Source organism: Nannobrachium achirus (genome assembly GCF_963921795.1).
Source record: "Nannobrachium achirus genome assembly, chromosome: 3".
Classification (NCBI taxonomy): domain Eukaryota; kingdom Metazoa; phylum Chordata; class Actinopteri; order Myctophiformes; family Myctophidae; genus Nannobrachium; species Nannobrachium achirus.
Window position 1 is genome coordinate 51,326,915 of NC_137812.1, and position 27,553 is coordinate 51,354,467.

Consider the following 27,553-nt stretch of genomic DNA (forward strand, 5'->3'; position numbering starts at 1 on the left):
CTGAGGCTAAGGTGTGGCTTAAATAGATTAACAGATGCAGGCTTTCAAGATGATGGCAGCACTACTGATAATTCATAACATTTTGATATCAAACAGATCATTTATTTGAACATTAAGTAGTTCATCAAACTTATAGTTCAACTTTCAAAGTAGGTAACAGCCATTTTATCCAGTAAAGTCTACAGCCAATACAAAATGCATTTAGGCCTACACTACAGTACACCCCACAAATAGCTTGTTTTGTTGGTCATTGAGACTTATAAAGTGAAGGGAAATTGAATATGTAATCAATGGTGGTTTATCAGGAAGCAATGCTGGGGCAGGTTTTCTCTCTCACATGGACACAGCTGTGCAACGTGTCATTGACTCACCAGGCATAGACTGGTGTGATGCCGGCTGAAGTCACCAGACTGTCACTGAGGTGCCCAAGACCTGCCCAACAAACCTAGAGCAATAGCTGTCATTTAGAATTTCTGTTTTAGATTTGACATGAAAGACGTCTGTGATCCTCTGTTTAGAGGACATGAAATGAAATGTACCTCATGAAATATGGATCGTAATCGTCAGGAGTATCATTATGTAGGACCATTTGATCTTCTGGCAAGTAACATTTAATAATTGAAGAGACGTAAGAAATCAATTTTATGGTTTTGTTTTGTGTTCACCAATGTGGTTTTGTGTGGAATATTCTTAACTCCCTGAATTGCATTTGGCAAAAGCCTCCACTCACATACCGCCTACACACAGTACTTAGCAGCTAATCACTAAAACAGCCAATGTTAAAGGTACATTGCTAATGATAGGCTTACACTTGCCCTTGCTAGTTTATGTGACCCTGCCTTGTCTGACATGTTGATCTAATCCAAAGGAATTAAAGAGTGTGTGTGTGTGTGTGTGTGTGTGTGTGTGTGTGTGTGTGTGTGTGTGTGTGTGTGTGTGTGTGTGTGTGTGTGTGTGTGTGTGTGTGTGTGTGTGTGTGTGTGTGTGTGTGTGTGTGTGTGTGTGTGTGTGTGTGTGTGGCATGCATGTACGTACGTCTGTGGTTATATCAAATCACAGTGGTTATGAGAAGTACGTATGTATCTAACTGTTACGGAGAACATTAATTATCCTGCATTTGCTACAGATACATACATAATTAGATTTTGTGCATGGAATATTGAATAATGTGTGGTGATCATATAATGAATACATGATTTACTATGTATTAATTTGTGTGCTAGTGCAAGCTTATGCTTTAGAGACTGCACTGTTATGACCTTAGGGCCAGGGGAACGCTCATTGTACTGTTAATTTCTTTCCTCCTTTTTTCTGTCTCTCTTAACTCATTTAGTGCCCATGAAATTAACGGATTATAAAGTCCACGATGCCAGTCTCAGGTTGGCATCACCCCCGTTATCTTATTTTGAAGGCCAGAAGTCCACAGCGCAAACACTTCCGGTCTGACGTCATCCCGTCCTGCGCCGGAACCGATCGTTGTCCACGTGGAGTTGTGTAATGGCGGACCGGAGCTTTTATCCATGAGTAACATAAGCGAGCATCTGCCTCCATCCTAGCTTCTAAAGTGTAGTTTTGAGATAATGGACATTAAAGATGAGATCGGCCGTCCACCTCAATGTTATGGATGGGACTATTTTGTGCTCGTGGAGCCGTGATGATGCGAAATCAGCGACGGATTTCGTCTCCGGACCTCCGGCCATTGTACTCGGTAATGTATCCGCCGTTACAGTAATATATTACTTTTCACGAGTATACTCGGGATTGGTACTCGAGTACTTTTCACGAGTCTTCGCGGGATTGGGTTAATACCATTCCTTCATTATCTCTCTATCTCTCTCTCTCTCTCTCACACACACACACACACACACACACACACACACACACACACACACACACACACACACACACACACACACACACACACACATAGAGAGAACTTCAGAAACTACTTTTAGACTCTCTTAGAGTCAGTGGACTGTTTCAGTACAACAACAATGAGAGGTTTGGTGTTAGTCACATGATTATTATAGTCAGCTGTGACATGGAGAGCCTCTACTTTCTTATCCATCTGTCCGCTTTTTCTTCTCTCCTTTTTCTTATTTTATTTTGGCCTCTGGCAGCCTCAGTGTTCAACCATTAATCAACACCTGCTGCGAGCTGCCTCTGTCATGAAAACGACATCTTGTCAGGGTTAATGGAGAGCAGAGCTTCGTACCAAACTGGGACTTGGTACACTTAGTTTAATGGCACAAAATTAACTTAAATTACTCTATATTTTTTAAGGAGCGTTGTAAGTCCTTGATTGACAAAGTGGTTATGCTTTTACAGACTGGTTCCTCTATCCTCACAGATACAGCCATTAAAACGGCACTAAACAAGCAAGGCATAGTGCAATACGCTGCAGTATGCTGCAACTTGTGGTACAATGCCGGTGTGGGTGTGCATGAAAACTTTCAGTAAACCGTGTTACAAGGCACACAATTCATTAGAAACTATTTCTGAGGTATACTGATACTGCAGGTTGTAGTGATTATGGAAAAAGGTTTGGAAATTATTGTTTTTGCTATAAAAATTTGGTACGGTGATCATGCATTGATGTGTTCACAGTGGTTGGTGATCACTGACACATCTCAGGCTATTTGATATTTTAAATATTCTTTGAGTGAATATATGAGCACACATTAATGCTTTGTGGACATTTGTATCCTAGCTTGTGAACTAATGACATTTTATGATTTCCTTCCTTTTATGAGTTCATTGCAATACAAAATTGTTAAACACAGTTATTCATTTAAGTGAAAAGTTAAGTCATTTAAGTTACTGCTCATTCAAGTTAATAACTTTTTTCTTCACAATTAGACAAATCTATTTTTCTTGTGAGACCTTGTATATTGTTCAAGATGACAGTAACAACTAAAACAAGAGTGAAATGACTAAATCGATAAACGGCAATGAAAGTAAATAGAATAACATAAGGTGCATCCGTGCAGAAGCACGCACGCACATGGGCATGCACGCACAGCGTACACACACGCCCGCGCGCGTGCACACGCGATTAAGCCTTCGACCCATATTCTGCCTGTTGCCAGGCTCAGCAAGCCATGAAAAAAAAACAGGAGGGAGACGGGAGAGGGAGAGACAAGGCAGCGGGAAGGTCAGAATGAAGGAGAGGAGAAAGAAGTGAGATGAGTTAGAGGTCAAACTGCAGTGAGTAGATGCCACAGCATCCCTCCCCAGCTGAGACGGACACAACCAGCTACAGACCTGGACAACCCAAAAGGGTTCGCCACGCTGATTGGTCCAGACAGACGGAGACTGTTGCGACAGTGCTGGAGACAGAATGCTGTTGGTTGCTTTTCCTTGTCAGCAGTTGGCAGGGCGATACAGAAACATGGGTTACACCATATTTCTGACACTCCACAAATACTGTATGTACTTGTTATGTTCAAACACAGTGGAATTGTTTGCACACTTCACTCCCTCTATTCTCAGACTCCAGGCACCCATCGCAGACACCTTGAAAACCACTAAGACTCCCTAATCGGGCGATAAGCCACACTCACAGTCACGTCGCCTACACAAACTTTAGAAGGCAATCGTAGCCAATCAGGAGGGAATGTTACATTGCCAAAGGCTACTGTGTGTGTGTGTGTGTGTGTGTGTGTGTGTGTGTGTGTGTGTGTGTGTGTGTGTGTGTGTGTGTGTGTGTGTGTGTGTGTGTGTGTGTGTGTGTGTGTGTGTGTGTGTGTGTGTGTGTGTGTGTGTGTGTGTGTGTGTGTGTGTGTGTTTTGTTGGAGATCATGTGTGTGGGTGCATGTCTTGAGTATGTGAATGCAAGTGTTGTTTTTGTCAGGGTTCCCTTGTATCCTGGTTTAGTGAGTAGCTGCCTGTAGTTGGATGTTTTGTTTTCAGATATGTTTTGGGGGGGCTTTTTCTGCCTTTATTAGATAGCATAGTCTGACAGGAAATGGGGAGAGAGAGATGGAGAGTGACGTGCAGCAAAGGTTGTCTGGATCAGGAGTTAAGGTGCCCGGTCCGCCACACCAGCTGTACAGGCCAGTAGTTGGATGTTTTGAATGGACCTGCTGCTTAAAACCTGTAATGACCGTACTGACTACAGTCTGGCAATGAAGAGGACTTAATCATGATTCTACTTGTGTACTCAGATATTGAATTAACTCTGGTAGTTTTGATCAATTAGCCACTGTAGATATTTCAATCAACTCTAGCAGCTTTTACTGGTCAGTGATAATGGCCTCCTTTCAACTTACATATTTCTAAAGTCTTCTAAAATCCAAAACATAAGTCTACAACTAACTTTCCCTCCTAATTCCCCCTGATGCCAACAATGTTTTTGAATTTTTGATTATTCTGCACAATTGATTTAGAATAAAATCTATGTAAATTCTAAGTAATACATGGAGTTATTGGTCATTGTTGCTGTCAGCACATCACAAAGTTGTTGAGTCATATGTGTATATGCAGTATAACGCACGCACGCAGGTGTGTGTGTGTGATGATAATGATTTATTGATTAAGGTGTGGGTCACAAGAAATGTCCTGAAAAATGATCTCCTGGAAAAGAGTGGGAACAATGATTGTGTCCGTTGTGCGCCCACTTAGTTGTAACTTGTAATACTTGATATTCAAGAGCTTTTGTATAATTGGCCAACACTTTTTTTACCTCACAACAGGCCTGTGTTTCCCAGCGGGCAGAGAGGGGTGGCCCAAATGTATCCTGGAGTGGGGCAAGCAAATTTGACTCACAGATTGAGTGGCAAATACATTTGATGTGATGGGTGTTCCAACATGTGCCATGACTTGTTAGGCACAGCCGTGTAGATGCTGAGCAGGGTCGTTTTGTAGTTGTCAAGCAAGTGTCATTTTGATATATTTCTGGAGATGAGCGTTTGTTTCGGCTGTGACTCAAGCTCCCATCTGTCTGCTGAATGTGCTGATGTCACCATGGCTGATGGGGGGACTCTGCTGTCCTGTCCTCAGCAGTCACACGTTGTCCACAGACACCTACACACAGCCCAATCTATGCGCGCACACACACACACACACACACACACACACTGAACTGAAACTGAAATTATGCACACAGAGCCAATAAACGTTCTTCTCATACACACAAATACACAATGAGTACAATACAAACGACTTAGTACACACAATCTCACACACATCTCTCTACACACATACTCTCTGGAGTTGCATAATTATGTAAATATTTGGCTGGAGCAAGTTGTGCATCAGTTATTTATTTGTAAATGTTGCCTGTAAAATAAATTATCATACAAGACAACAGGGCTTTAAATGTAGTTCAAATTAACTGAATGGTATGCCTGTCCTGAGGGACTGTTGCTATGGTGATCGTAACAACTGTTCACGTGCAGTATGGAGCTGCCAGCTGCTAGGATCTATAGTGTGTTACCAACTAAAGAATGGTATCTATTCTAGATATGTCACACAGTCAGCCCTAATCTGCCTGCCATGACCTGCCATTCAGAAAGACACACACACACACACACACACACACACACACACACACACACACACACACACACACACACACACACACACACACACACTTCTAGACTACACTGCCCGACCCTAACCACGTGTCTAACTTTAGTAGATTTAATTGATCTTTGAAATGTAAGGACCAACAAAACTGTCCCTCTTTCTAGATTTTGTTTTATTTATTTTTATTATGCGAGGATATCTGATGCTCATGACAGTTCACATATACTCTCACACCAAATGTACACGCCACACATACTGTATACTTCTCCATCTGATATTGATTCTCCTTGTTTCCAAGTCAACCAAAAAGCCCTGCATCTGAAGCCGTCTCTCAAGCGAGGTGGGAAGTGAAATATGCAGGCTCTCAAACACTGCTCATAAAACCCAGAGTGCTATTCTGCACCATTTGCTTTTGTTTATTCATGAGAATGCTATGGATACTATAATGTGCCCTCATTACAAATGGATGCAGTCTGTATGTATTATTGATAGACCGGTGGTGTTTGGTGTAATTCCTGTCATATCAGTGGATCTGCGTTGTTCCGACGTCCCATTATTCCGACTAGGGATGGGACGATGAAAATGTCACGATTATTGTGACCAAATAAATTGCGATTTACGATATTATTGCGATAATCAAAATATCCCCAACATCCATTATCCGGGGGCACATTTGCCAAAAAATTGCAGATCTACGAGCTTGTAGATCGGCAATTTTTTGGCAAAGAGATTTGTTAGAGGTTTTAAATGGTACCAGATACGCAGCTCGGCGAATAAAAGGTGAATTGATCCCAGTGCATGACGGGATGATTTCACGATAAATTAAATCTCCATGACACGATTATCGTGAGTGTTTATCACGATATCGATTAGGGGCGCCCGCTGGCCTGGTGGTCAAGGCGCATACCACATACTAGGCTATGATGCCTGCTGGCGTTGCCGGTTCGATTCCCGATCCGGACGACCTTTGCCACATGTCATTCCCCATCTCTCTCCCCATTTCCTGTCAGTCTACTGTCCTATCAAAAAAGGCATAAAAAGCCCAAAAACAAATCTTTAAAAAAAATAAAAATAATATCGATTATCGTCCAATCCCTAATTCCGACATCCCATTAGTCCGACAGTACCTAACCCTAACCCCAGTAAAACTATGTCTAAACCTAACCTTAACCCTAAGCCTAACCTCAGTAAGACTATGGCCTAAAACCTAACTATAACCACTGTCGGACTAATGGGACTATCAAGATTTTGCCTGAAAGAGTTGCATACCTTCAGGGGTCTATTTGGAACCCTCTCAAGTAACCCAGAGGGACCCACTACAATAATATTTATGCAATGCCGTATGTATTTGTGTTTATCAACCGTTAAGGAATCAGATCGTTAAGAGGGAATCATTACGGAACAAGAATCGTTAAAATCCTAAAGGATCACAAACTTATAGTATAGAGTCCAGTTCAACTGCAGCTGGAATGGCACTTATTGTTGCTCAACTAGTTAATAAACGCACACACAGACATAGTCCTAGTCTCAAGTCTCGACATCACAGATATGAAATCAGCTTGAGACCTGCATTATGCAACATACACGTAGGTCTTGAACCTGACTAAATCCCTGGCTTTGGTTTCATTTACACACTCTCTTAAATTAACACAGAGGATTTGTCAGTGTTCTGTGTCAAGTAAAGCAGAAACAATAGTGTTGAAGACCCCAGCAGGCCTATTGCTGTAACTTGTACTGTGTTATCACTACAGTACATTACCCTCCCCCCTCCTCCTCCTCTCTCATCTCTTCTTCTACTGTACAGGACGGTATATCCACCTTCTCTCTCTCTCCTGCCTCCTTGTTTCCTTTCCTATCACCTTCCCCCTCTCATCCATTGTGAAGCTTTGGCTCCTACTCTTTGGACGCCCTCTTCTCCATCTGCTTAAAAGCCCAGGATCACTGGGCAGTGGACGGACACACACACACACACACACACACACACACACGCGCACGCAAGAGCACACACACACACACACACACACACACACACACACACACACACACACACACACACACACACACACACACACACACACACACACACACACACACACACACACACTAAGGATAGCAGAGTCTTCTGGTGACACACAGACACACAAACTCAGCCCCCAGTCTCCTCTACAGGTTCCATCTGCCCACCAGCCTTCAACCATCCTAAACGCCTCCTCACTCGTGTGCGTGTGTGTGCGAGTGTAAAACCCTGTGGGGGTGGGGTGATGAATGGATCTACATCCCTTTCTGTCGTGCTGCTTGTCCACCTACACCTATAGAATATTCTTTAATATGTTCATGTGTTCCACTACATTTGTGTCTGTACGACGTGCATATTCTAGTGCAACCGGTTTAGCGCACACTCTTGTGTTTATTTCCTTATTAGTCGAATATGTCATAAGAATAAATCTCGTTAGGTCGTGGCTATGTTGTTTGTGGTTGTATTGAAAGTACAATCTGGAACATATTTAAACGAATAAAATGTATTTTAGCCAATCTGTATGGTACAGTATGTTAATACAATATAAAAAACACAACTGCAGTGGTTAGGGTGCATACCACAAGGACGCAAAATGCTTTCGTCAGCGTGTAGCGTAGTTTAGTGTTGCCTGCCTTGTCTAAACAAGAGGGTATTGGTGATGGACTTTGATTGCTTGATATTGTTTATTTCAGATACTGTTAAAAGAGCAAGAATACATAAAATGAACACAATACATTTAAAGTAAGAACATGGTAAAATTATGAAAACAAATGCCAGTTGCGCTAGAGTGATCAAAAGGGGCATAGGATGAAGTTTAAAACTTGAGTTGGGACAGCACAAGACACTACTAGGCTGTATGGGAACAGGGATGATGATGGATGAAGCGCCTTCAGGATGGACATGAGATAGAGAGGGTTTTATACTGTGTGTGTGTGTGTGTGTGTGTGTGTGTGTGTGTGTGTGTGTGTGTGTGTGTGTGTGTGTGTGTGTGTGTGTGTGTGTGTGTGTGTGTGTGTGTGTGTGTGTGTGTGTGTGTGTGTGTGTGTGTGTGTGTGTGTGTGTGTGTGTGTGTGTGTGAAGACAAAGTACTAGTACTCCTTACTGGGGGTCTTTTACAGTCAGAACCCTGAAGAAGTTTTTTACTGAATTAAGTACATTGTTTGCTGGCGGGGGGAGTCCATTCAATTAAAAATACCCCGAAGAGCTTCAGTGAGTTTCTGTGAGTTTTGCCAGTTCCTCAGGATGTTTTGAGGTTCCATATTACGATCACACTAATCTCTGTCACATACAGCCTCAGTCCATAGCAGCACACTGACTTTAATTGGCTTGTTTCAGTGCACCTTCTGCACGTGGTGAAACAATTACTACACACAGCATGGGGGACCGTACGCCCCCAACACGTACGGACACACACAAACACTCTTGCATGTGTTTAGAAAAACAACTATTTTCTCTATACTGTAGTTATATACTAGAATGTTTGGATTGATGTAATGGGGTTATTTTACCAAATTAAATTACCCCAAAAGTACCCACAAAAACCCTGGAAAATCCTGAATTAAGGCAACTTGAGACTAAAATGGTTTTGTGGTGATGGCATCTCCAAAACATATTTTCTATCAGTAGCAATGAGGACGAACCAGAATTAGAAAGGTGCAATTCTGGGAAATTGCAAGTGTGGTTGCAGTGTTGGTACCAGTGATTTCTTTTATTTCATTTGGCCTTTTCTACCTTTTATTTATAGTGTCTTGTGGAGATGGACAGGTAACAGGGAGAGAGAGATGGGGACATGCAGCAAAGTTTGTCGGGAATACAGGAAAATCTGCAAATTGTAGCCTAAGTGCCTGGACCATTTGTGTATATTTAAAGATACTAGAGAGGTTCGTTGGACGGCCGATCCAACCAATATGTCTAAGTAGTGTCAGAGTACCCATTATACTTGTCTGTCTGTGTTGGGGATGTCTGTATCCGTCAGTCCGTTTCCCTTTTAAAAGGGATAATAAATTAAGCTCCCTGATGCCATTAGTATGGCCTATACTAATGGCATCTATATAATGACATGCCCATATATGGGCATATTGGTTAGATATATATTCCACATATGCCTATACCGGTATATCGGTCGGATCGGCGGTTCTGGACAACCGCTTATCGTAATTACTTGGCAGCGGGCACCACACTCCCTCGAGTCCTTGTTGCTGCTGTCGGTCGGTCCCATACAGGCATATATACTGTATATATATATACTGTACCATATATGGACATAGCGGTCGGAACTGTGGCTTAAGAGGGTTTGTTTATGGTTATGTCTGAGTCAAAGTGACATGCCTATATATGGGCGTATCACATATGTTTATGTTTGAATTTAACATACAGGTAGGATTGTCATACTGTATCTGAGACACAGAAGAAGTTGCCAGCACTCAAGGAATCTCCTTTTCACATGTTTTTATTTACCTCAATGGACAGGAGCAAACGTACGTACGAGGTGCGTTTCGACCTTATATTCGTCAGTATCTGCCCTGTGCAATTTTTGAGCGGTGCTAACCGCTCCTACGTCTGGATTTGTTTGTAGTACGAGACTAACGTCACACAAGACTAACGTCATAGAAAGTTCGCAGAGACCGTTTATTGATGTGTATTCAAATCCAATGCCAAAAACACAATAAAATCGTTGATTGCAATTAATTAATATGACAATGAATCTGCAATAAAATACTCTCCTGTCCTCTTCTTAACCCTTCCTGTCTCCCTTCTCTGCAGATCAGCGGTCTTCAGGACTTCTTCGGGGATGATGATGTGTTCATAGCGTGCGGACCGGAGAAGTACCGCTACGCCCAGGACGACTTTGTGTTGGATCACAGTGGTAAGGCCTCCACAGCCTTTCTGACTGGTAGGCCTGCTTACAACTAACTCTACATACACGCCCCCATCTCTGTCTGTGTGAGAGAGAGAGTTTGTGGGAGAGTCTGAAGATGGTTGTGTGTGTGGTGTGCTTATGTGAGCACAAGTGTGTGTTCTGCACACACCCTCTTCCTCTCAGAAGCTGAACGCATGCAGGAAGTTGTGTGACAAAATCTATATTCTTTTTATTTGATCATAAATCTATCTTATAAGGAAATATACCTAAGTAGACATTTTTGCATTAATTATTCGTCTATTTACAGCATTGTTTCAGTACATGGAAACAAAGCTAAACCGTTGGCTGAAATCCATAGTTTGTAATTTCCCCTTCAAGGAGAAACATCCACGCACGCAATCATTCCTGCCTTCAGAAGGGGAAAGTGGGCTGTTGTGTAAATCACATTCCATTCCTGGGTGTTGTATCCGTTAGTGTGATTATGTTTGTGTGTGTGTGTGTGTGTGTGTGTGTGTGTGTGTGTGTGTGTGTGTGTGTGTGTGTGTGTGTGTGTGTGTGTGTGTGTGTGTGTGTGTGTGTGTGTGTGTGTGTGTGTGTGTGTGTGTGTGTGTGTGTGTGTGTGTGTGTGTGTGTGTGTGATGCATCCAAATGTTAGTCTGTGTGTGTTTGGTGCAGTCTCAAATGTTTGTCTGTGTGTTGGTGCATGTGGACAGACAGTATATGTATGAGGTGCATTATTATCCCAACAGTCTCGTGTGTAATGACTTTGAGAGATAAACCTTGCAGGCAGGATGTGTCCTCCTTAAGCCAGCAGGGCCATTCATTGTTGCTCAGCTCCTAGCAATGCGGTATTTCTAACCTAGCTTATCTGAGTTGGGACTCTACACTTCCTATCTCCCAAACCTCACGGGGAGAAACAAGGGTAAAATAGGCTAATTTTAGCACCAAATACCAAACCACTTCCCAACCTTTAACCTCCTGGGATTTTCGGTGTTAGTTTGATGGGACATTGGTGTGATGAATAGTAACAAATTCCTGGTCCGTTAGCGGATGACACTAATGAAGTAAGAAGTGTTTAATTTCTGGGTTGAGTGTCGAGTGTGTTCTGAGGTTGTTTGGTTCACTCATCGTCCTACTTCTGCTCCCATGCTCCACTTTTAGGAACTAGGTCTTTGAAAAAGAAAGCCTAACTGTAGTATCGTTTTGAAGATACAAAGGCTGCTAGTTTGTGTCTAGGTTACACTCAAGGGTAACACAGGCTCAAGGGTAACATACATACATACATACATACATACATAAGGGTAACATACTCAAGGGTAACATACATGGCTTAGGTTGAATGCTCCTTTCTGATGGTCAATCATGGCATTCTGCTGTCTGTTACAGGTATTTCTAGATAACACACCACTGCTCTGCCTCTTTTTATGTTACATTATAAGCTTGCTTGTTTAAAGAGGTGGTGCCATAGTTTTGTACTTTTTCTGGTTTTCATGTGTATAGGAGGTTGACAGTATTTCATTAGACCCCCTTGTGTGGTTGTTATGAGCAATTATGTATTCCCTTTGTATTTTGGGTTTCTTCCTCGAGGCTGCCACCTTGTGGGTCAAAAGTGTCAAAAAACACAGATAGAGTGATATCATATAATCATCCCCTCCCCCCCTCCCCTTTTACCATTCACCCAACACTGTGGGTGTGGCTAACTTCAGTTGGGTCACCACCCACCATGACAACCAGGCATACTTAATGAACTGGTGGGTGTGGCCACATAAAAACCTAATTTTAACTCTTTCTGTACACTTTTTGAAAAAAAAAAAAAAAACCTTCCTCCTAGTATAATCATAATACCTGATAATCATGTTTTTTTTTGTTGGGGGGGGGGGGGGGGATAATATACAGCTTTGTATAAGAATAAGGTTATAACGTAAAGTAGGCTAATCTTAACTCATTTAGTGCCTATCCCGAACAAGTTCGGCTTTTCTTCGGCAAAAAACTTTTTTTAATTTTGTTTTACTCACCCTGAGCTGCTTGGACCAACGTGGGTGGTCCTGGCTCGTCCAGCGCTTTCCAACGAGCCATTTTAGATGGTCCGACGATTTATTCCATTGAAAATGGTTTAAAATAAAGTTTAGACCCCCCCCAATGTTCACTGAATGTTCACTGTCGGCGGCGCGACGGATTCCAGTGTGCCTATCCCGAACTAATCCGGCTTTTTTAATAAAATGAATAAAATAATCCGAGGCCGCACCAAGCCTGGCTCTAAATTTAAAATCTAGGCCGCCGACCGAAAGCCCTTTCCACCGGCCCGTAATCGGGTAACGCCGCTGCATCGCGCCGCCGAATCCAATACAAAGTCACATCTTTAGAGAGCATTTTCTCTGAACTGTGTTCTAATCTTAGCTTGAACGTTTTATTTACGGCTTAAATCGCCGAATATCTATCTTCTAAATGAGCTATCAGCCTATAGCTATCTGAAGCCATTTCATCCGGGTCCTTCTCATCACAAGCACAAACATGTACACGCGCGCGTCACTGCCACGTGGGTCCCTGTCTGTTGCAGCGCTGGCCTATGGAGTAAAGCCTGGCCACTGAACAGACTTTGACTTTGGCGCCCCCAAGAGGCACAGAAAGAGTTAAGAGGCTACAGAGTTTATATTTCTATGCACACAGTTATAACCATATAATCTTAACTGCCATTTTGTTGTGTGTAAGCAATGACAATATTGTTGTCAAAATATAGTTTTCTTTATTAAGTACAGTGAAACAGAAGACTGATAGAGGATTAGGCTCTAGGGATGCAGAGATATAATAGTTAATGTATTTACATTTAAGTGCATCATCAGTTATTGTATCATCTTTAGTAAGTAGCCATGTAAAGGCTCTAACAGAGTCCAGGGTGAAGTGCTATTCACTTCACCTCGTTGTAGTTTCCTAGCTATCACCTAGGCTTTATGTATTTTTAGGTGATGGCTAGAAAACTACACCGCGGTGAAGTGAATAGCTCTTCACCCTGGACTCTGATAGAGGCTTAATAAGCCGGATCACGGTAAACTGGTCATTATTTTCTTGCTGATCATGATTCCATACATAACATAGTTATTGCCAGAGAATGATTTATAGTAAGATGAACACATTGTCACACACTGAAACACTTGCAACTAAGTATAAATCAGGCATAGCCTATAGACCTTTCAGCCGCAGCTCATCACAAGGACAATAACATTCTTATTCTTATTGGAAATGTTGTTTAACCCATTCAGAACGGTTACACTATATTGTGTATCATTATTTTATGCTTTAACTATTGAAAAATAGCAGATATACAGATTTTTTGAAAAACCTATGTTTCTATGTCAGCAATCTGGCCAGCCATCGTCAAAGAAAAGGTCCTTTTCACTTAACTGGAGCTCAGTTAGTCTGTTCTTGAGAGACTACTATGTCAGAGGTTCTCAAACCTTTTCATTTGAAGGACCCCCAAAATGATGTATTTGGCCACGGACCCCCATCTCAAAATATTTAGTTCCAGGGTTACAAACGTTCGCTTTAAAAAATCATATATTCAAAGATTTGCACACATTTTCACGACTTTTTCAAAAATAGCAGATCTACAAGCTCGCAGCGCGGCACTCGGTGCCGCACTGTGAGCTTGTAGATCTGCTATTTTTCAATAGTTAAAGCATTCAATAATTCTAGGCCTAATTAAAGTCCAGAGTCCAGACATTTATCTTTCTGACTTGGTATTTATAGACCGGACCAGACAGGCTTGGTTTACTGCTATTTCATATGTAGTACATCATGTGGGCACCATGTGAGGAATATATGGACTGTACTTATATCTGTCTGTCTGTGAATTAAGTGACTGCAGTAACAGTGTGTTGGTGAGCTTGTGTGTGTGCGCGACTGCACGTGCATGTGTGTATGCCTGATTGTATACTGTATATCCAGAAATGCATGTTTGTCGTGTGTGTGTGTGCGTGCGTGCGTGCGTGCGTGCGTGCGTGCGTGTGTGCGCGTGTGTGTGTGTGTGTGTTTATCATGTCAGTGTCGTCACAACACGCCCTCATTAACACTAGCCTGTCAGGATCCCTGACAGGTCCTCCACAAGCCTCATCACAGCATCTGCTCCGGCTGAACGCAGCTCTGCTCCGTGCCATTAAAATGACTCTGGTACCAGGCGTGCAGTGAATGCTATTAAGAAAAGCTTATGCATTTTTCATGGCTTTATGGTGTGCATGCATGTTGTGCCAATTTAAATGCAAAGTTGAGGTGAGGACACTTCTGTTGGCATGTGAAAACTACTTGTATTCTATATGTTATCCTACTTTTATTTTTGGGACTTTAAATGTATGGATAACCTGAGATGATTTTGGGATGTAACATAACATCCAATCTAAAATAATCTTTTATTTTTATATACTCTAACTAATCTCAAACTTCTCTCTGTGGTCTTCATGACTATAACCCACCAATTTGAGTACATTAAAAAAAATCCTTATCTGGCATTACAGAATTTACTTTCCAGGAATAATGATCCCATACTAGTTCTGTGTTGCCTACAAAACAGAACCTTATATGCTTATCACTGCCTGACTGCACAATGCTGAATGCTGAATGTATTTACTGTACAGTGATATGTCCTCCCTTTGTATTGCATGAAATGAGAGGTGCTGTTGTCTGTTGTACCATGTCCATGTTTATCTGTACTTAGAATGCCACTGCAGTAGATTCCTGTGCACTTGTTGTTACGCCGGATAAATTGAAGTCTTACTGGTGTCATGTTGTGTTTGTGTGTCCTCAGAGTGCAGTGTGTTGAAGTCGTCCTACAGCAGCCGCTCTGCCACTCCAAACAGAGGCACAGGCAACAAGAGCCCGGGGTCCGCGCGACGTAGCAAGTCCCCAGGGGCAGGTACGCTATAGACCAGGGAGCATCAATATGTGTCCGTAGCAAAGATTTGGTATTGTCCATTACACTGTTTAACACACCATTATAAATTTCTTACTTTTATCATAATACCCCATTGCCGAACGTCAAGTCTCCAGGTTTTCTTCAGAATAATGTTTGACACGGATTTACTATGGCACAATAGGAGTCCACTAGTATGTTTTTTATTTGCAAGGACCACCATAACTCAGAGGTACAGACCTGTTATGGTCATTCAGGGCTATCTCTTTATGAGTTTGTGGTATTACGAATATTACGCTCCACTCATTTTGTATGCCCGTGGCAACTGAAACATTTTGACAAAAATGTCCACCACAAGCCAATATGGCGATGACCCCTGGTATAGACGGGTAGTCTGACAGACTGACTGACCGAGACAACTGACAACCTTTATTGATCCCAGAGATTCGGTCACCATGGCAGTTCCAGCAGTCATATACAGTATATAAAATAAAATAAAAAAAAGCAGACAAGAGAAGAACAAGTCACATTGGTCACCCTGAGTAGCCTCCGGGAGAGAGATTAAAAAGGTCCTAGAACAGGGTCTTCAACGTTTTCAGGCCAAGGACCCCTTAGTTGAGAGATGAAGCAGGGACCCCCACAACCTGTTAATAGATTCCATATAGTTTCATTGTTTGACAGCACACTCATCAGTGTATTTTGGATTCATGTCAATTTGTGTTTTCAGATATTTAACCACTTGAACTGTCAATACTTAATAAACTTGACATTTCATTCCGTATTTACCGGTAGTCTGCTCTTTTCCCCTCTACACCAAACCTCTTTGCCAACAGTAGCCGATCTACAAGCTCAAAACGCCTCACGCAGCTTGTAGAACTGCTATTTTTGGCTTAAGTTCTCCGAATATGGACGCTAGGGTTAATATAAAAAGGAGAAAAAAGTTTCTATCACACAAAGATTTGCAGGACCCCCTGTAGTAACTCTGAGGACCCCCTGTTGAAGACCCTTGTCCTTGAAGCAGGGCTGCTAGCTGCTCAGCATCCAGGGGTTGGTGTTGTCCGGACCCACGGCCTCTCATGATTGTCATGGAGAGCTGGCGCCTCACTGGGTTGGTTGTGAGGATCAATACGCAGCAGCATCCGGGGGATGGTCTCTTTGGATGGTCTCTTTCATCGGCATGTTCGGGGTCGGCCGACGCTGCTACTGTTGTGTCTGGCGCCGCTGCTGTGTCTCCCTGAGCCGCCGCCCCGTCTGGAGCTGCCACTCGGCTTCATTTGCTGCTTCTGCTGCCGTTACGTAGTATGATGCAGTACATGACTTAAACACTCAATATTTATTGGTTCAAATATATTAGTAGCTGAACCATGATGAGAGCCATTTTCTTTGTTCCATCTTAACCGTTACTGAAATTGTTCACGTATGGAATTGAAGTTCTTTTTGTGTTGCAATTAATTACACAACAGAAATAGATTGAATTTACATAAACTCATAGTGAGATAGAAGAACTTGCATATGGTATACTGTAGAACACGTAAGGATACATTTCATTCACAGTGTGATATACTGTAAACCATGGGTATTCAACTGGCGGCCCGCGGGCCAAATGCGGCCCGCGGGGACCTTCCTTGTGGCCCCTGGAGCAATTTTGAAAAAAAAAAAAAGATTTTGAAAAAAAAAAAAAAAAATCCAAAATCGTTTTTTTGTGGAGGCTAATGAACGTTATAGGTATGGTTTGCGCGATATGAAACGTGAGCTTCATTTTACCATAATCACAGTAGGCTAATCCCTAATCATATTCCATCATATTCAAGTGAAGTGACTCCAGTCAGAGCACTGCAGCAGAGTGGAGTGTTTGTGTCTGCGACCCACCTGATCCTCGTTGAGCATCGTTAAAGCATCAAAGAAGGCAATTGTGTGTGCAGACTGTGCACTGTCAATAAGGTCGACATCAATGCCAGGTTGGCCATCATAATACAGTATCTGGCTTAAAGTCCTGTTCGCAATTTGGTGTTAGGGGAGTTTCTCACCTGAACTGAGTCAGTGGGTCCCTAGACATTAAAAATCACAGAGGTGCTCGTCCGCCATAGTGCCAGGAATGGCGCAAATGGCCAAATCAAATATGGCTGCCATCGGCTATGATGAAAATCCAACTTTTCTGTTTCTGGGTGTATATGCACATGTAATACCTCTATTTGGACCAATTGTGGTGTGGGGAATTCATTTCTGATATTGTTTTGACCATTTTGGGCGATTTGGACCTCAAAAAGCCATGGTCAAGGTCATTTTGCTATTCCTAAGACCGTGGGCCATAACTTGGCCATTGTTAGGAGTAAAAACAGATGCAGTAGGTCTAAATCAACTAATGCTGACATGTATAATTCATTTCTGACATTGTTTTGACCATTAAGGATCATCTTGTCTTTGAAATATCAATGTCAATGCCATTTTTCAAAAACGATTTTGTTCATTACTTGCACTTTTATAGTATTTTGTGTAAGTTTGTTACTATTTTATAGTAAGTTTGTTTTGTTTATAACAAAAGACATACTAGTGAGAAATACAACAAGTAAGCATCCACATTTAACTTTAAATTGGGGTTTAAAATGGGTGTTTAAATGAGCAAATAAGACTATTTACGAATAAAAGTGACAAATAAAATTACACAACAAATTCACACACAAAATTAAATAACAATTTCCCTCAAAGTGCACCATATTGGGATTGTGTGCATGCAAGTTAGTATGAGGTGTTTTTACAGGATGGATTTGGCATTGTTCCATGGCAAAATATGATGCACAGAACTCCATCAGTGTCAAGTATATTTCCCATTCACTTGTCCGGAGACAAAAGTCACTTGTCCGGATAAAAATGTCATACATTGAAATAATAACAAAAGGACGGCTAATGACCCCCCTTGCTCCCTCCACTCCATAGTATGGGCACTTGTCCCGGACAACAGGACAAGCCTTTATGTCATGCCCTGTTCCATGTTCCATTGGTTCTAGTCTTTCCTCAGGTTCCTTGGCTGTTCAAGCAGGTGGCAAGAAATGCGCTAGAAAGGTGCCTTGTTGGTCTCAGCAGTAGTACTTCTCTGCTACCAATACTGTGTCTTGTTCTGTCAAGGTCTTTGCCTCTCCAAAGTTTGTTAGACATTGTACTCGGTCAGAAGCCATAACTACATGTTTAATCCTCACCTGGCCCATGCAGTCATCTCCTGTCTCCAAGGCATATGTGCCTTGATCACTGTCTTGGCTAGTGGTGCTCCAAGATGAGACTGCTTGATGCAGTGCAAGTGAGTCTCACCAGTGCCATACTGCTGCCAGATCTCCTTCATCCCCAGTGCTTGGAAATATGGGGTGTAGTATAGCAGTAATGTGAAGGAGACAACAACTCTCTGGGGTCCGCTCATAGTTCCGACATCCCATTATTCTGACCATTAGGTTAGTGAAGGTTAGGGATAGGCTTAGTTATAATGGAGGCTGTACATGCACCAGGTGTCAGCCTCCTCAATCCTATTCAAGATGTCTGGGATCTCTTCTCCACTAGCGACATCATCAACAGAGACAACAGAGCTGATAATGGTAAATGGACTGCATTTACAGTATATAGCGCTCTTCTCCAAAGCGCTGTAATGTATTTCACATTCACCCGTTAACACACACATTCACACATACATTCACACCAAGAAACCATGCAAGGTGCTCATCGGGAGCAGTTAGGGGTTCAGTGTCTTGCTTAAGGACACTTCGACAAATAAGCAGGAGGAGACATAAATCGACCCTGGAACCTTCAGATTCCAAGGCAGCCGTTCTACATACATCGCCACAAGCTTGAATGGACACCATATTCCGAACACACAGCTGGAGAGCTGTTTGTTCTCCTCAGACACCCAGAATTTGTAAAGTTGATGAGGGATGGGTGCGTCTATCGACTCTGTTATCTCTGATGATGATGAGTGGCTCCCTGCAAAAGGGGCTGGAGGTGAAGAGATCCCAAAGATTGAACTAGATTGAGGAGGCTGTCACCAAGCTGCTGGTACATGTGGAGTCAACTGGCCCTATTATAACTAAACCTACCCATAACCCTAACCTAATGGAGGGAATAATGGGTCGCCAGGATTATGAGTGGACCCCAGAGAGTTGTCGTAGTGATACTTCCAAGCACTGGGGATTAAGTAGATCTGGTAGCAGTATGGCACTAGGTGTGCAGCGGCACATGCTTCTACAGCATCAAGCAGTCTCTCATCTTGGAGCACCACTAGCCAAGACAGTGATCAGGGGACATATGCCTTGGAAACTGGAGATGACTGCATGGGCCAGGTGGGGACTAAGCATGCAGCTATGGCTTCTGACCGAATACAATATCTAACAAACTTTGGAGAGGCAAAGACCTTGACAGAACAAGACAGCATTGGTAGCAGAGAAGTACAACTGCTGCCTGAGACCAACAAGGCACCTTTCTAGTGCATGTCTTGCCACCTGCTTGCAACAGCCAAGGAACCTGAGGAAAGACTAGAACCAATGGAACATGGACGGATGCAAGGAACACTTCGACTCTCGAGGATATGGCTGCCTAGCTGAATACATCCTGTAAAAACACATCATACTAACTTGGATGCACACAATCCTAATATAGTGCACTTTGAGGGAAATTGTTATTTAATTTTGTGTGTGCTTTTGTTGTGTGATTTTATTTGTCACTTTTATTCGTAAATAGTCTTATTTGCTCATTTAAACACCCATTTAAAACCCCCCTTTAAAGTTAAATGTGGATGTTTACTTGTTGTATTTCCCACTAGTATGTCTTTTGTTATAAACAAAACAAACTTACTATAAAATAGTAACAAACTTACAAAAAATACTATAAAAGTGCAAGTAATGAACAAAATCGTTTTTAGAAAATGGCATTGACATTGATATTTCAAAGACAAGATGATCCTTAATGGTCAAAACAATGTCAGAAATGAATTATACATGTCAGCATTCGTTGATTTAGACCTACTGCACCTGTTTTTACTCCTAACAATGGCCAAGTTATGGCCCACGGTCTTCGGAATAGCAAAATTACCTTGACCATGACCTTTTGAGGTCCAAATCGCCCAAAATGGTCAAAACAATATCAGAAATGAATTCCCCACACCACAATTAGTCCAAATAGAGGTATTACATGTGCATATACACCCAGAAACAGAAAAGTTGGATTTTCATCATAACCGATGGCAGCCATATTTGATTAGGCCATTGCGCCATTCCTGGCACTATGGCGGACGAGCACCTCTGTGATTTTTCATGTCTAGGGACCCACTGACTCAGTTCAGGTGAGAAACTCCCCTAACACCAAATTGCGAACAGGACTTTAAGCCAGATACTGGACTATCACTAGTGTGATGTAGTTAGCACTAGGTTTTACCAAGAAAGCATGTTTACAGTTGTCAACTTGTTGAACAGAAATTAAGCACATTAACATGAAAAGTATTCTGCTTGAAAAGCATTCTGCTTTGCAATGTAGTTTGATGAAAATGTGGTTGTTTGTGAAAATGTAGTGAAAATGTGGTCGTGCCGTTGTTTCAAGTGTACAATAGCCCCTTGGGTTTCTGTCAATGTGGCCCCCTGGACAATTTAGTTGAATACCCCTGCTGTAAACGTTCTAAAAACACATTTCCTTGCATTTGATCAGAGGCGTAATTTGACCAATATCTAGGGTGTTGCAAGGAATGGAGTTTGTCCACGCGCGTGAAAAATTATTCCCCACACAACAGTCTAACAAGGAGATGCAGATACCTGTATAGTTACTATTTGGCATGCAGTGAAGCAAACGTACAGTTTTTATATTCTTTTTTTATTATTAGAAACAATACTCCCATAGGCTTAGTTTGACATTTGCCCTTTCATTCATTATTGGTATCACAGTTGCAGCAAGCCATTTGGTACTAGAGATATTTGTTTAAGAAGTGCCAATATGAATAAACCATTTGATAATCTCTGCTATATTTCTAAATGGCTGCAAAACATTTAGTTTGATGCAGGACAATACTTATTTTAATAACAATAAGGGAATATCAGTGAATAGCCTAATAATACTTAACATTTAAATGTTTACATTTTAAACCCCTTTTTAATTATTATTTTTCAAAATTTTGAAAAAATACGTTATTTTCTTAACATCATTAATTTTCAAGCCTAATATGTGTAATAGTTGAGAGTACAGTTCGGATATTGCAGGTATGTACAGGTATATGCATAGCCAGACAACCAGGGAGAGAGACAAGAGAGAGAGAGAGCTGATCACTTAACATTCCAATCAATCAATTTAATTGTCACCACCTGGTCTCTGTGTGTGAAACCTAGACTCTAGTGAGCAGTTGTTTAATTCTTTAAAAAATCATAACTCTTGACAGGAATGGGCTAGAGACTTGCTTTTTTTTACTAAATGCTCAGAAATGCTAGGGTGTTGCCAAGGCAACACCCTGGAGGCCCAAATGACGCCCCTGCATTTGATATACTCTTAGGGACACATTTCTTTCCAAATGATATATACATTCTCAAAACCACATTTCATTCTGCTTCCATATCAGACACCCGATTGGAAAATGTCCTGCTTCTTTTGCCAAAGTAACTTTGTTCCTCACTTCCTCAGTCACAGGCTGACTAATAGGCATTTCCTTTGGCAGTTGAATGCTCATTACTGTATGACCTCAGCCTAGCAATCCTTTCAGCCTCACCACCAGGCTGACATGTCTGACTGGAGAATGAGCATTTTGTAGCCAAGGGTGTCCAAAAACCAGTGACATTTTGCTGCATAATCGGTATTCTACAAGCCATTACGTCAGGATTTAAAGAACATCTTTTTTCGGGCAGTTCTCAGTCTGGGAATGGTTGCAGCATCTATGCTTTCTAGGTGTAGGAATAGGTGAACTGTTTCAAAACATGTAAGAAGTTTCAATTACAGTCCAGTAAACATTTCAACTACTCAACTCCTACAGTACAATTCTTTAATATTTCTTCCTATCGTTTCATTCTTCCATTAGTGAGGCGAGCGGTCCATTACTCCAGTCAATCTCCAATCAAATCCCCAGGTGAGTCTCTTGCCTCCCTCTCTCTCTTTCTCTAAATGCCTCACTTTCCTTCCTTTGTCTCTCCATGTAATATTTTCAGTCTGTCCATCTTTTTTTGTCTCCGACAGTCCGGAACAGTCAGGTGTGGGGACTAAATTTTTGCCCGTCTGTCTGTCCACCCGTGGGCTAAACCTTTCGGCATGAAACTTTGTTTTCACATTATCTGTGCAGTCATATGACCAATCAATCGGTTAGATATTTCATATGCCATTGCGATTGGCTACGATTGGCATCCCTAATTGCCAAAGGGGCCTATATAGCAAAACATTACACATATCATTAACGCACCAACTGGCACGTATTAATTAATGAATTAATCCGCCTCTGCCACAGTTTTTCAGTGTCACCTTATTTTCTCCGGCAACAGGATCAAACCATGTGACCAGGAGGTAAACAAAGACCACTTGGCCACATGGACGATTGTCTTCTACTTAAAAAAAAAAGAAAAAAATGACATCATTGCCAGTGAACCATTGGATTTTGAATGACGTATTAAGACGTAATTGGTGGTGAACGTGTTAATGCAGCATCCCATCTGCCCCAAATTTGAATCACACAATGAGGGACCTCTAGAGCCAAAAGTGATTTCACTTCCACCCTTAAGGCTCATGAGTCATGTGACAATGACCATTATACAGGGGTTTGATGCTCCATACACATGCCTTTAATTGCCATCACATATTTGTTGGGCGGGGGCGATGTCTTTATAAAGAACGCCATTTACAGTATAATGAATGCAACATCCAACAATCATACCCGCATTGGAATCACATGTTCAGGGGCCTCTATACTTTACAGTGCACCTCCAAATCCGCTTTCACTTCCATAGGGTCCGCCACATACACAAACAGTTGCACCATCTGGCTTACTTGTGCCCTGATGACTGCATCCCACCACTGACACAGCCCTAGTTGGTAGGCAACCCTGCCTGGCGAAGATGTGTGCTCAGAGGAGCAAATCTTTTCCTCACCTCTCCTTTGTCTCTCACTCTTTCTTTCTCTCACTCCAACTTTCTGCCTTCGTGTCTCCCCCCCCCCCCCTGGTCTCTCTCTGGCCTAGTCCCAGCCTTGGGGTGTTGTCACGTACTGTAACAGTATGCATCCATCTAATCTAAGAACAGCAGAATGCAGTAGAATCTCCAAAGTCAAAGCCCTGAACTGATTTCATCTCACTAATTTCTTCTACCTCATCTTCAGCTAATTATATTCTGCTCTGCATGACACACAATACTTTGGCTAGTATCTCATTAACTCTGTACAGTTTAGGCACTCATCTTTTAAAACAATACACCTCATCTTTTGAACAAGCCATTGTATGTACGGTAACTTTTTGAAATGAAATGTAATGCAACCTATTTACATTAATTTGAGGGTAATCCAGGCATGGTCACCCCTCCAATCTCGCTCCATTCCCAATGGAGTTCTGGAAAAACTGTGGATAGAATGAACGAATAGCTCACTAGCTGGGGTGTGGCTAAACTGTGATCGAGTGTTGACAGGACCAGAGTCTGTCTTGTTTTCCTGACTGGTGCATACCAACGTTTTATCGAACAATTTCTATCTATCAGCTAAATTGAGATATGGTAAACATTGCCTGAATTATATTGTGCACTGCACAATATAAACAAATGCGGCATTCGCCATGTTTGTTCAATATTGATGTGTACACCAAGGCGAGCCCCTCCCCCGCTATGGAACAGCTCCTGCACATACTGTCCACTGCTCAGACCCCTTCTATCCACTTTTCACATCAACGTTCGCCAGACTTTAATCTTTTGCAAGCCTGGGATCCGAGCTATACTTAAGCCCTATGTAAGTTGTACGCCGAATAGCAGACCTATAAGTTATAGATGGACAACTTTAACAATTTTTGACCATTTTGACTGTGGGACCACTACACTATACATGCCATGGGACGTCAGGTTGAAAGTCAACTTCTACAACTTTTGGTTAACCTGTCACATTTTGGTGACAACTGTAGTTTGAGCCCTCATCTCACCTGAAAACCTCATCTCAATCGTCTTCTTTTCACCACCTTCTGACATGATTGATGTTGTTGTCCTATGAGTTTATTGAAGACTTATTGTGTACATCTAAAGTGTTTGCTGCAAGTGTAAAAAAGAAAACACGTTACCCTGAACTCAAACTTTGAGCACCACTGATATAGAAACGTAAGTTTTTTTTCCTTTTTTTTTTTCTTTTCAGAAAACCCTTTTTATGTATTTTTCAGGTCTTAAGGGGTAAAGGCAAGCCACTCTAACCACTAGCCTGTTATCCCAAGAATTGAGAGTTTGCTTAGTTCTTCTAAAAGAAAGAGACTCAGTTGGAAAAATATAGTGCCTTTTCATGTTTCGGCTGCATAGGAAACTATCAAACTTCTCGATGAAACCAACCATGCAGTGCTAAAACTGTGAAACCCTAGAAGCAGCAGATACAGTGTGCTGCCAAAAAACAAACACACATAATTGGTAATTGCAATGCCTTTTATTTAATTCTAATACTTTTCCACAGCACAAATTGGATCACGCAGCTAGGTAGGCCTCCTGCTGGAGACTGACGCATTATGACTGGGTGTTTCAGTGCCAGTAGCCTGGAGAGAGATGGAGAGAAAGAATGTGTTGTTTAGAAGGATGAATCATTCAAACAATAGAAGCTCTATTCTCTGGAGCACTGAGCCACACTCCTTGGTGGGCTGCGGTGAAGATACACTCTGTTTATTTTGTGGGTATGCTGAAATAAGAAACTACAACAAATCACTGATAATGTCAACGGCCTTTTAATATAGTGACCTTGGGTACATCAGCTGCAAAGCTGTGTGTGTGCTTCATAGAAATAATATCTATCACCTTGTAGGGTTCCAGTGGTTCATGTATACAATACATACAGTAGACCAATGGTTCCCAAACTTTTCAGGTCTAGACCCAAAAGAGACATTAGACGTTTGCCCGGGACCCAAAATAGTGATTTTTTATTTATGGCATTTCTTAGATTTGTTGGTTTGTTTTAAAATGTATAACATCGTTGTTTTATTAATAAAATAAATGTAGACTATATATATTTCTTAAATGTAGGAAAAGTAAAATGGGATGTTGACCTTTTGTTGAAAAATAAGTCTGTGACCAACTGTTACAGAGCAGTCGGGTCAAACCCCACTCATGACATACAGCAACAGTACATCCATGTCACGTCTCTCTCTCCCCCCTCTCTTACACCACTGTCTGCAGTAAATGGGGCTCCTGGAAGCCAGATCTCAACCCCCAGGTCTACCAAGTCCTCCAGCCCTTCTCCTACCAGTCCTCGGCCCATACGCAGTTTCAAGGTGAGTCTGTCTACGACGGAACTCACACGACGGAACTCACTCTATAAATAATGAAGATAACATAGTGTTCGAGCCCACAATGGGGAGAGATAGGGAGTGACTTGCAGCAAAGGTCGTCGGGATCGGGATTCAGGCTGGCTGCAGCCTAGGGTGCCCGGACCGCCACGCCGGCGGCCAGGGCTATGGCTGCCTATCTGGATTCTATTGTATGGGCATTTCCAGATACAGTATGGGCTTAATATTGATGGGCATAAAAGGGGTTCTATTGGCGTGGTTGCCCTAACAGGGCATAATCTGGGAATCAGATGTAGAGGTCAGCTCCATATATGGAGATCTAGGTGATGAATGATGATCCAGTCGTCTCCATGTATGGATATCCAGGGTTTGATGGGGTCAGTGTCGTGATCTTCATATACGTATTGATATCCAGGTGATGATAGTCAGCAGTCTTGATAGTCAACAATGTGATGTCAGAACATGTCAGCTATAGACCAGGGATGGGACGATATGAAAATTTCATATCACAATAACTGTGACCAAAGAAATCGCGATTTACGATATCGGGATAATCAACATCTATTATCCTGGGGCCGAACATTTGCCGAAAAATAGCAGATCTACGCAACGCGTTGTGAGCTTGTAGATCTGCAATTTTTCGGCAAAGACATTTGATAGAGAGTATCAAGTACTTATATAAGTACGTTTTACCAATAGAGGGTTTAAGTGATATGCAGCTTGGCAAATAAAAGGTGAATTTATCCCAGTGCATGACGGAGGACGACATCACGATAAATTAAATCTCCACGATACAATTATCGCGAGTGTTTATCACGATAAACGATAATGTTGATTATCGTCCCATCCCTACTATAGACATTGAGGCGTTAAGGATGGACGGACGGACGGACGGACGGACGGACGGACGGACGGACTGACGGACTGGATGTGCCGGTTTTCATAGTAAACTGCGACCTACAGTTGCAATAAGGTTTTATCCAGTTCTCAGTAAGGAATCTACTCCTACGCCTACGCAGTTGTGGGAGTGAGCAGCCACAAATCTCCTCGTATAAGGTGGGCTGCTGGGAAATGAGAACCACAAAAACCACAGTTTCATAAAAAGGAAAAAGAATTCCAGTAATCAGGCTTGGGAGGAAATCTCTACTACACGTACACCAACTGAGGTCTCTGTCACAACGCCCCAAAATGCTACAGCTGTGACTCATTGAAATTGTTCTCTCTGTACAAAATGATACTGTTACAAATTATTTAGTCACTGAGGTGATGGGTTTCCCAGCTCAGTTGAGAAGTGGTTTTGGAGGAGGTACAGTACATTATGATAGCTCTTCACACCTTGTACTTTAGTGAAGGGCACATTTATATTTAGATGCCAATTCACCGTTAGCACAGTTATATAAATAACTTTCCTGTGTCTTTGGAAGCAGGCTCTTACTGTAAGTGCACAAATGGCCAAACTGTGGGCTATTCTGAAGCATTGTTGCGTATCTGAGCCAAAGGATCCTTTCATTTTTCATACCTAGAGACCACAGCACCGTAGATGAGCAACTGTTCCCAATAAATCACAATGCGGTTTTACGCAGTGCATGGCCAATAAACCTGACACGTTTGGCATGATGTTGTTGGCTAGCTGAATGAGTTCTTCATCCTTGGGAAGGACAGCTAGCGTAGAGCCGGTGAGTGGGAGTCTGAACATAGTCATGTACTCAGTGAAGCCATTCCACCACAAAGGGCAAAATATTACAGTGGACCACAGAGAAACCACAGAAACTCAAATGAACGCATTTAGACACAAAGCCT

General features: G+C 42.1%; 1 protein-coding gene across 3 annotated transcripts in view; it reads left to right on the forward strand.

The window, feature by feature from the left end:
• Positions 1-27,553, forward strand: part of dclk2a (doublecortin-like kinase 2a) — a 73,811-nt gene that overhangs the window by 27,320 nt on the left and 18,938 nt on the right. For 2 of the 3 annotated variants that reach the window (XR_013961860.1, XM_080721930.1), the window contains exons 3-6: positions 10,310-10,439; positions 15,202-15,309; positions 22,334-22,381; positions 25,644-25,738. Coding sequence is in view for 1 of the 3 variants with exons in the window: in XM_080721930.1 (XP_080578056.1) it covers positions 10,310-10,439; positions 15,202-15,309; positions 22,334-22,381; positions 25,644-25,738 (381 nt within the window). In the remaining 2 variants the exon portion in view is untranslated. The remainder of the gene's footprint in view (positions 1-10,309; positions 10,440-15,201; positions 15,310-22,333; positions 22,382-25,643; positions 25,739-27,553) is intronic. The other variant, XR_013961861.1, reaches the window with a different exon arrangement.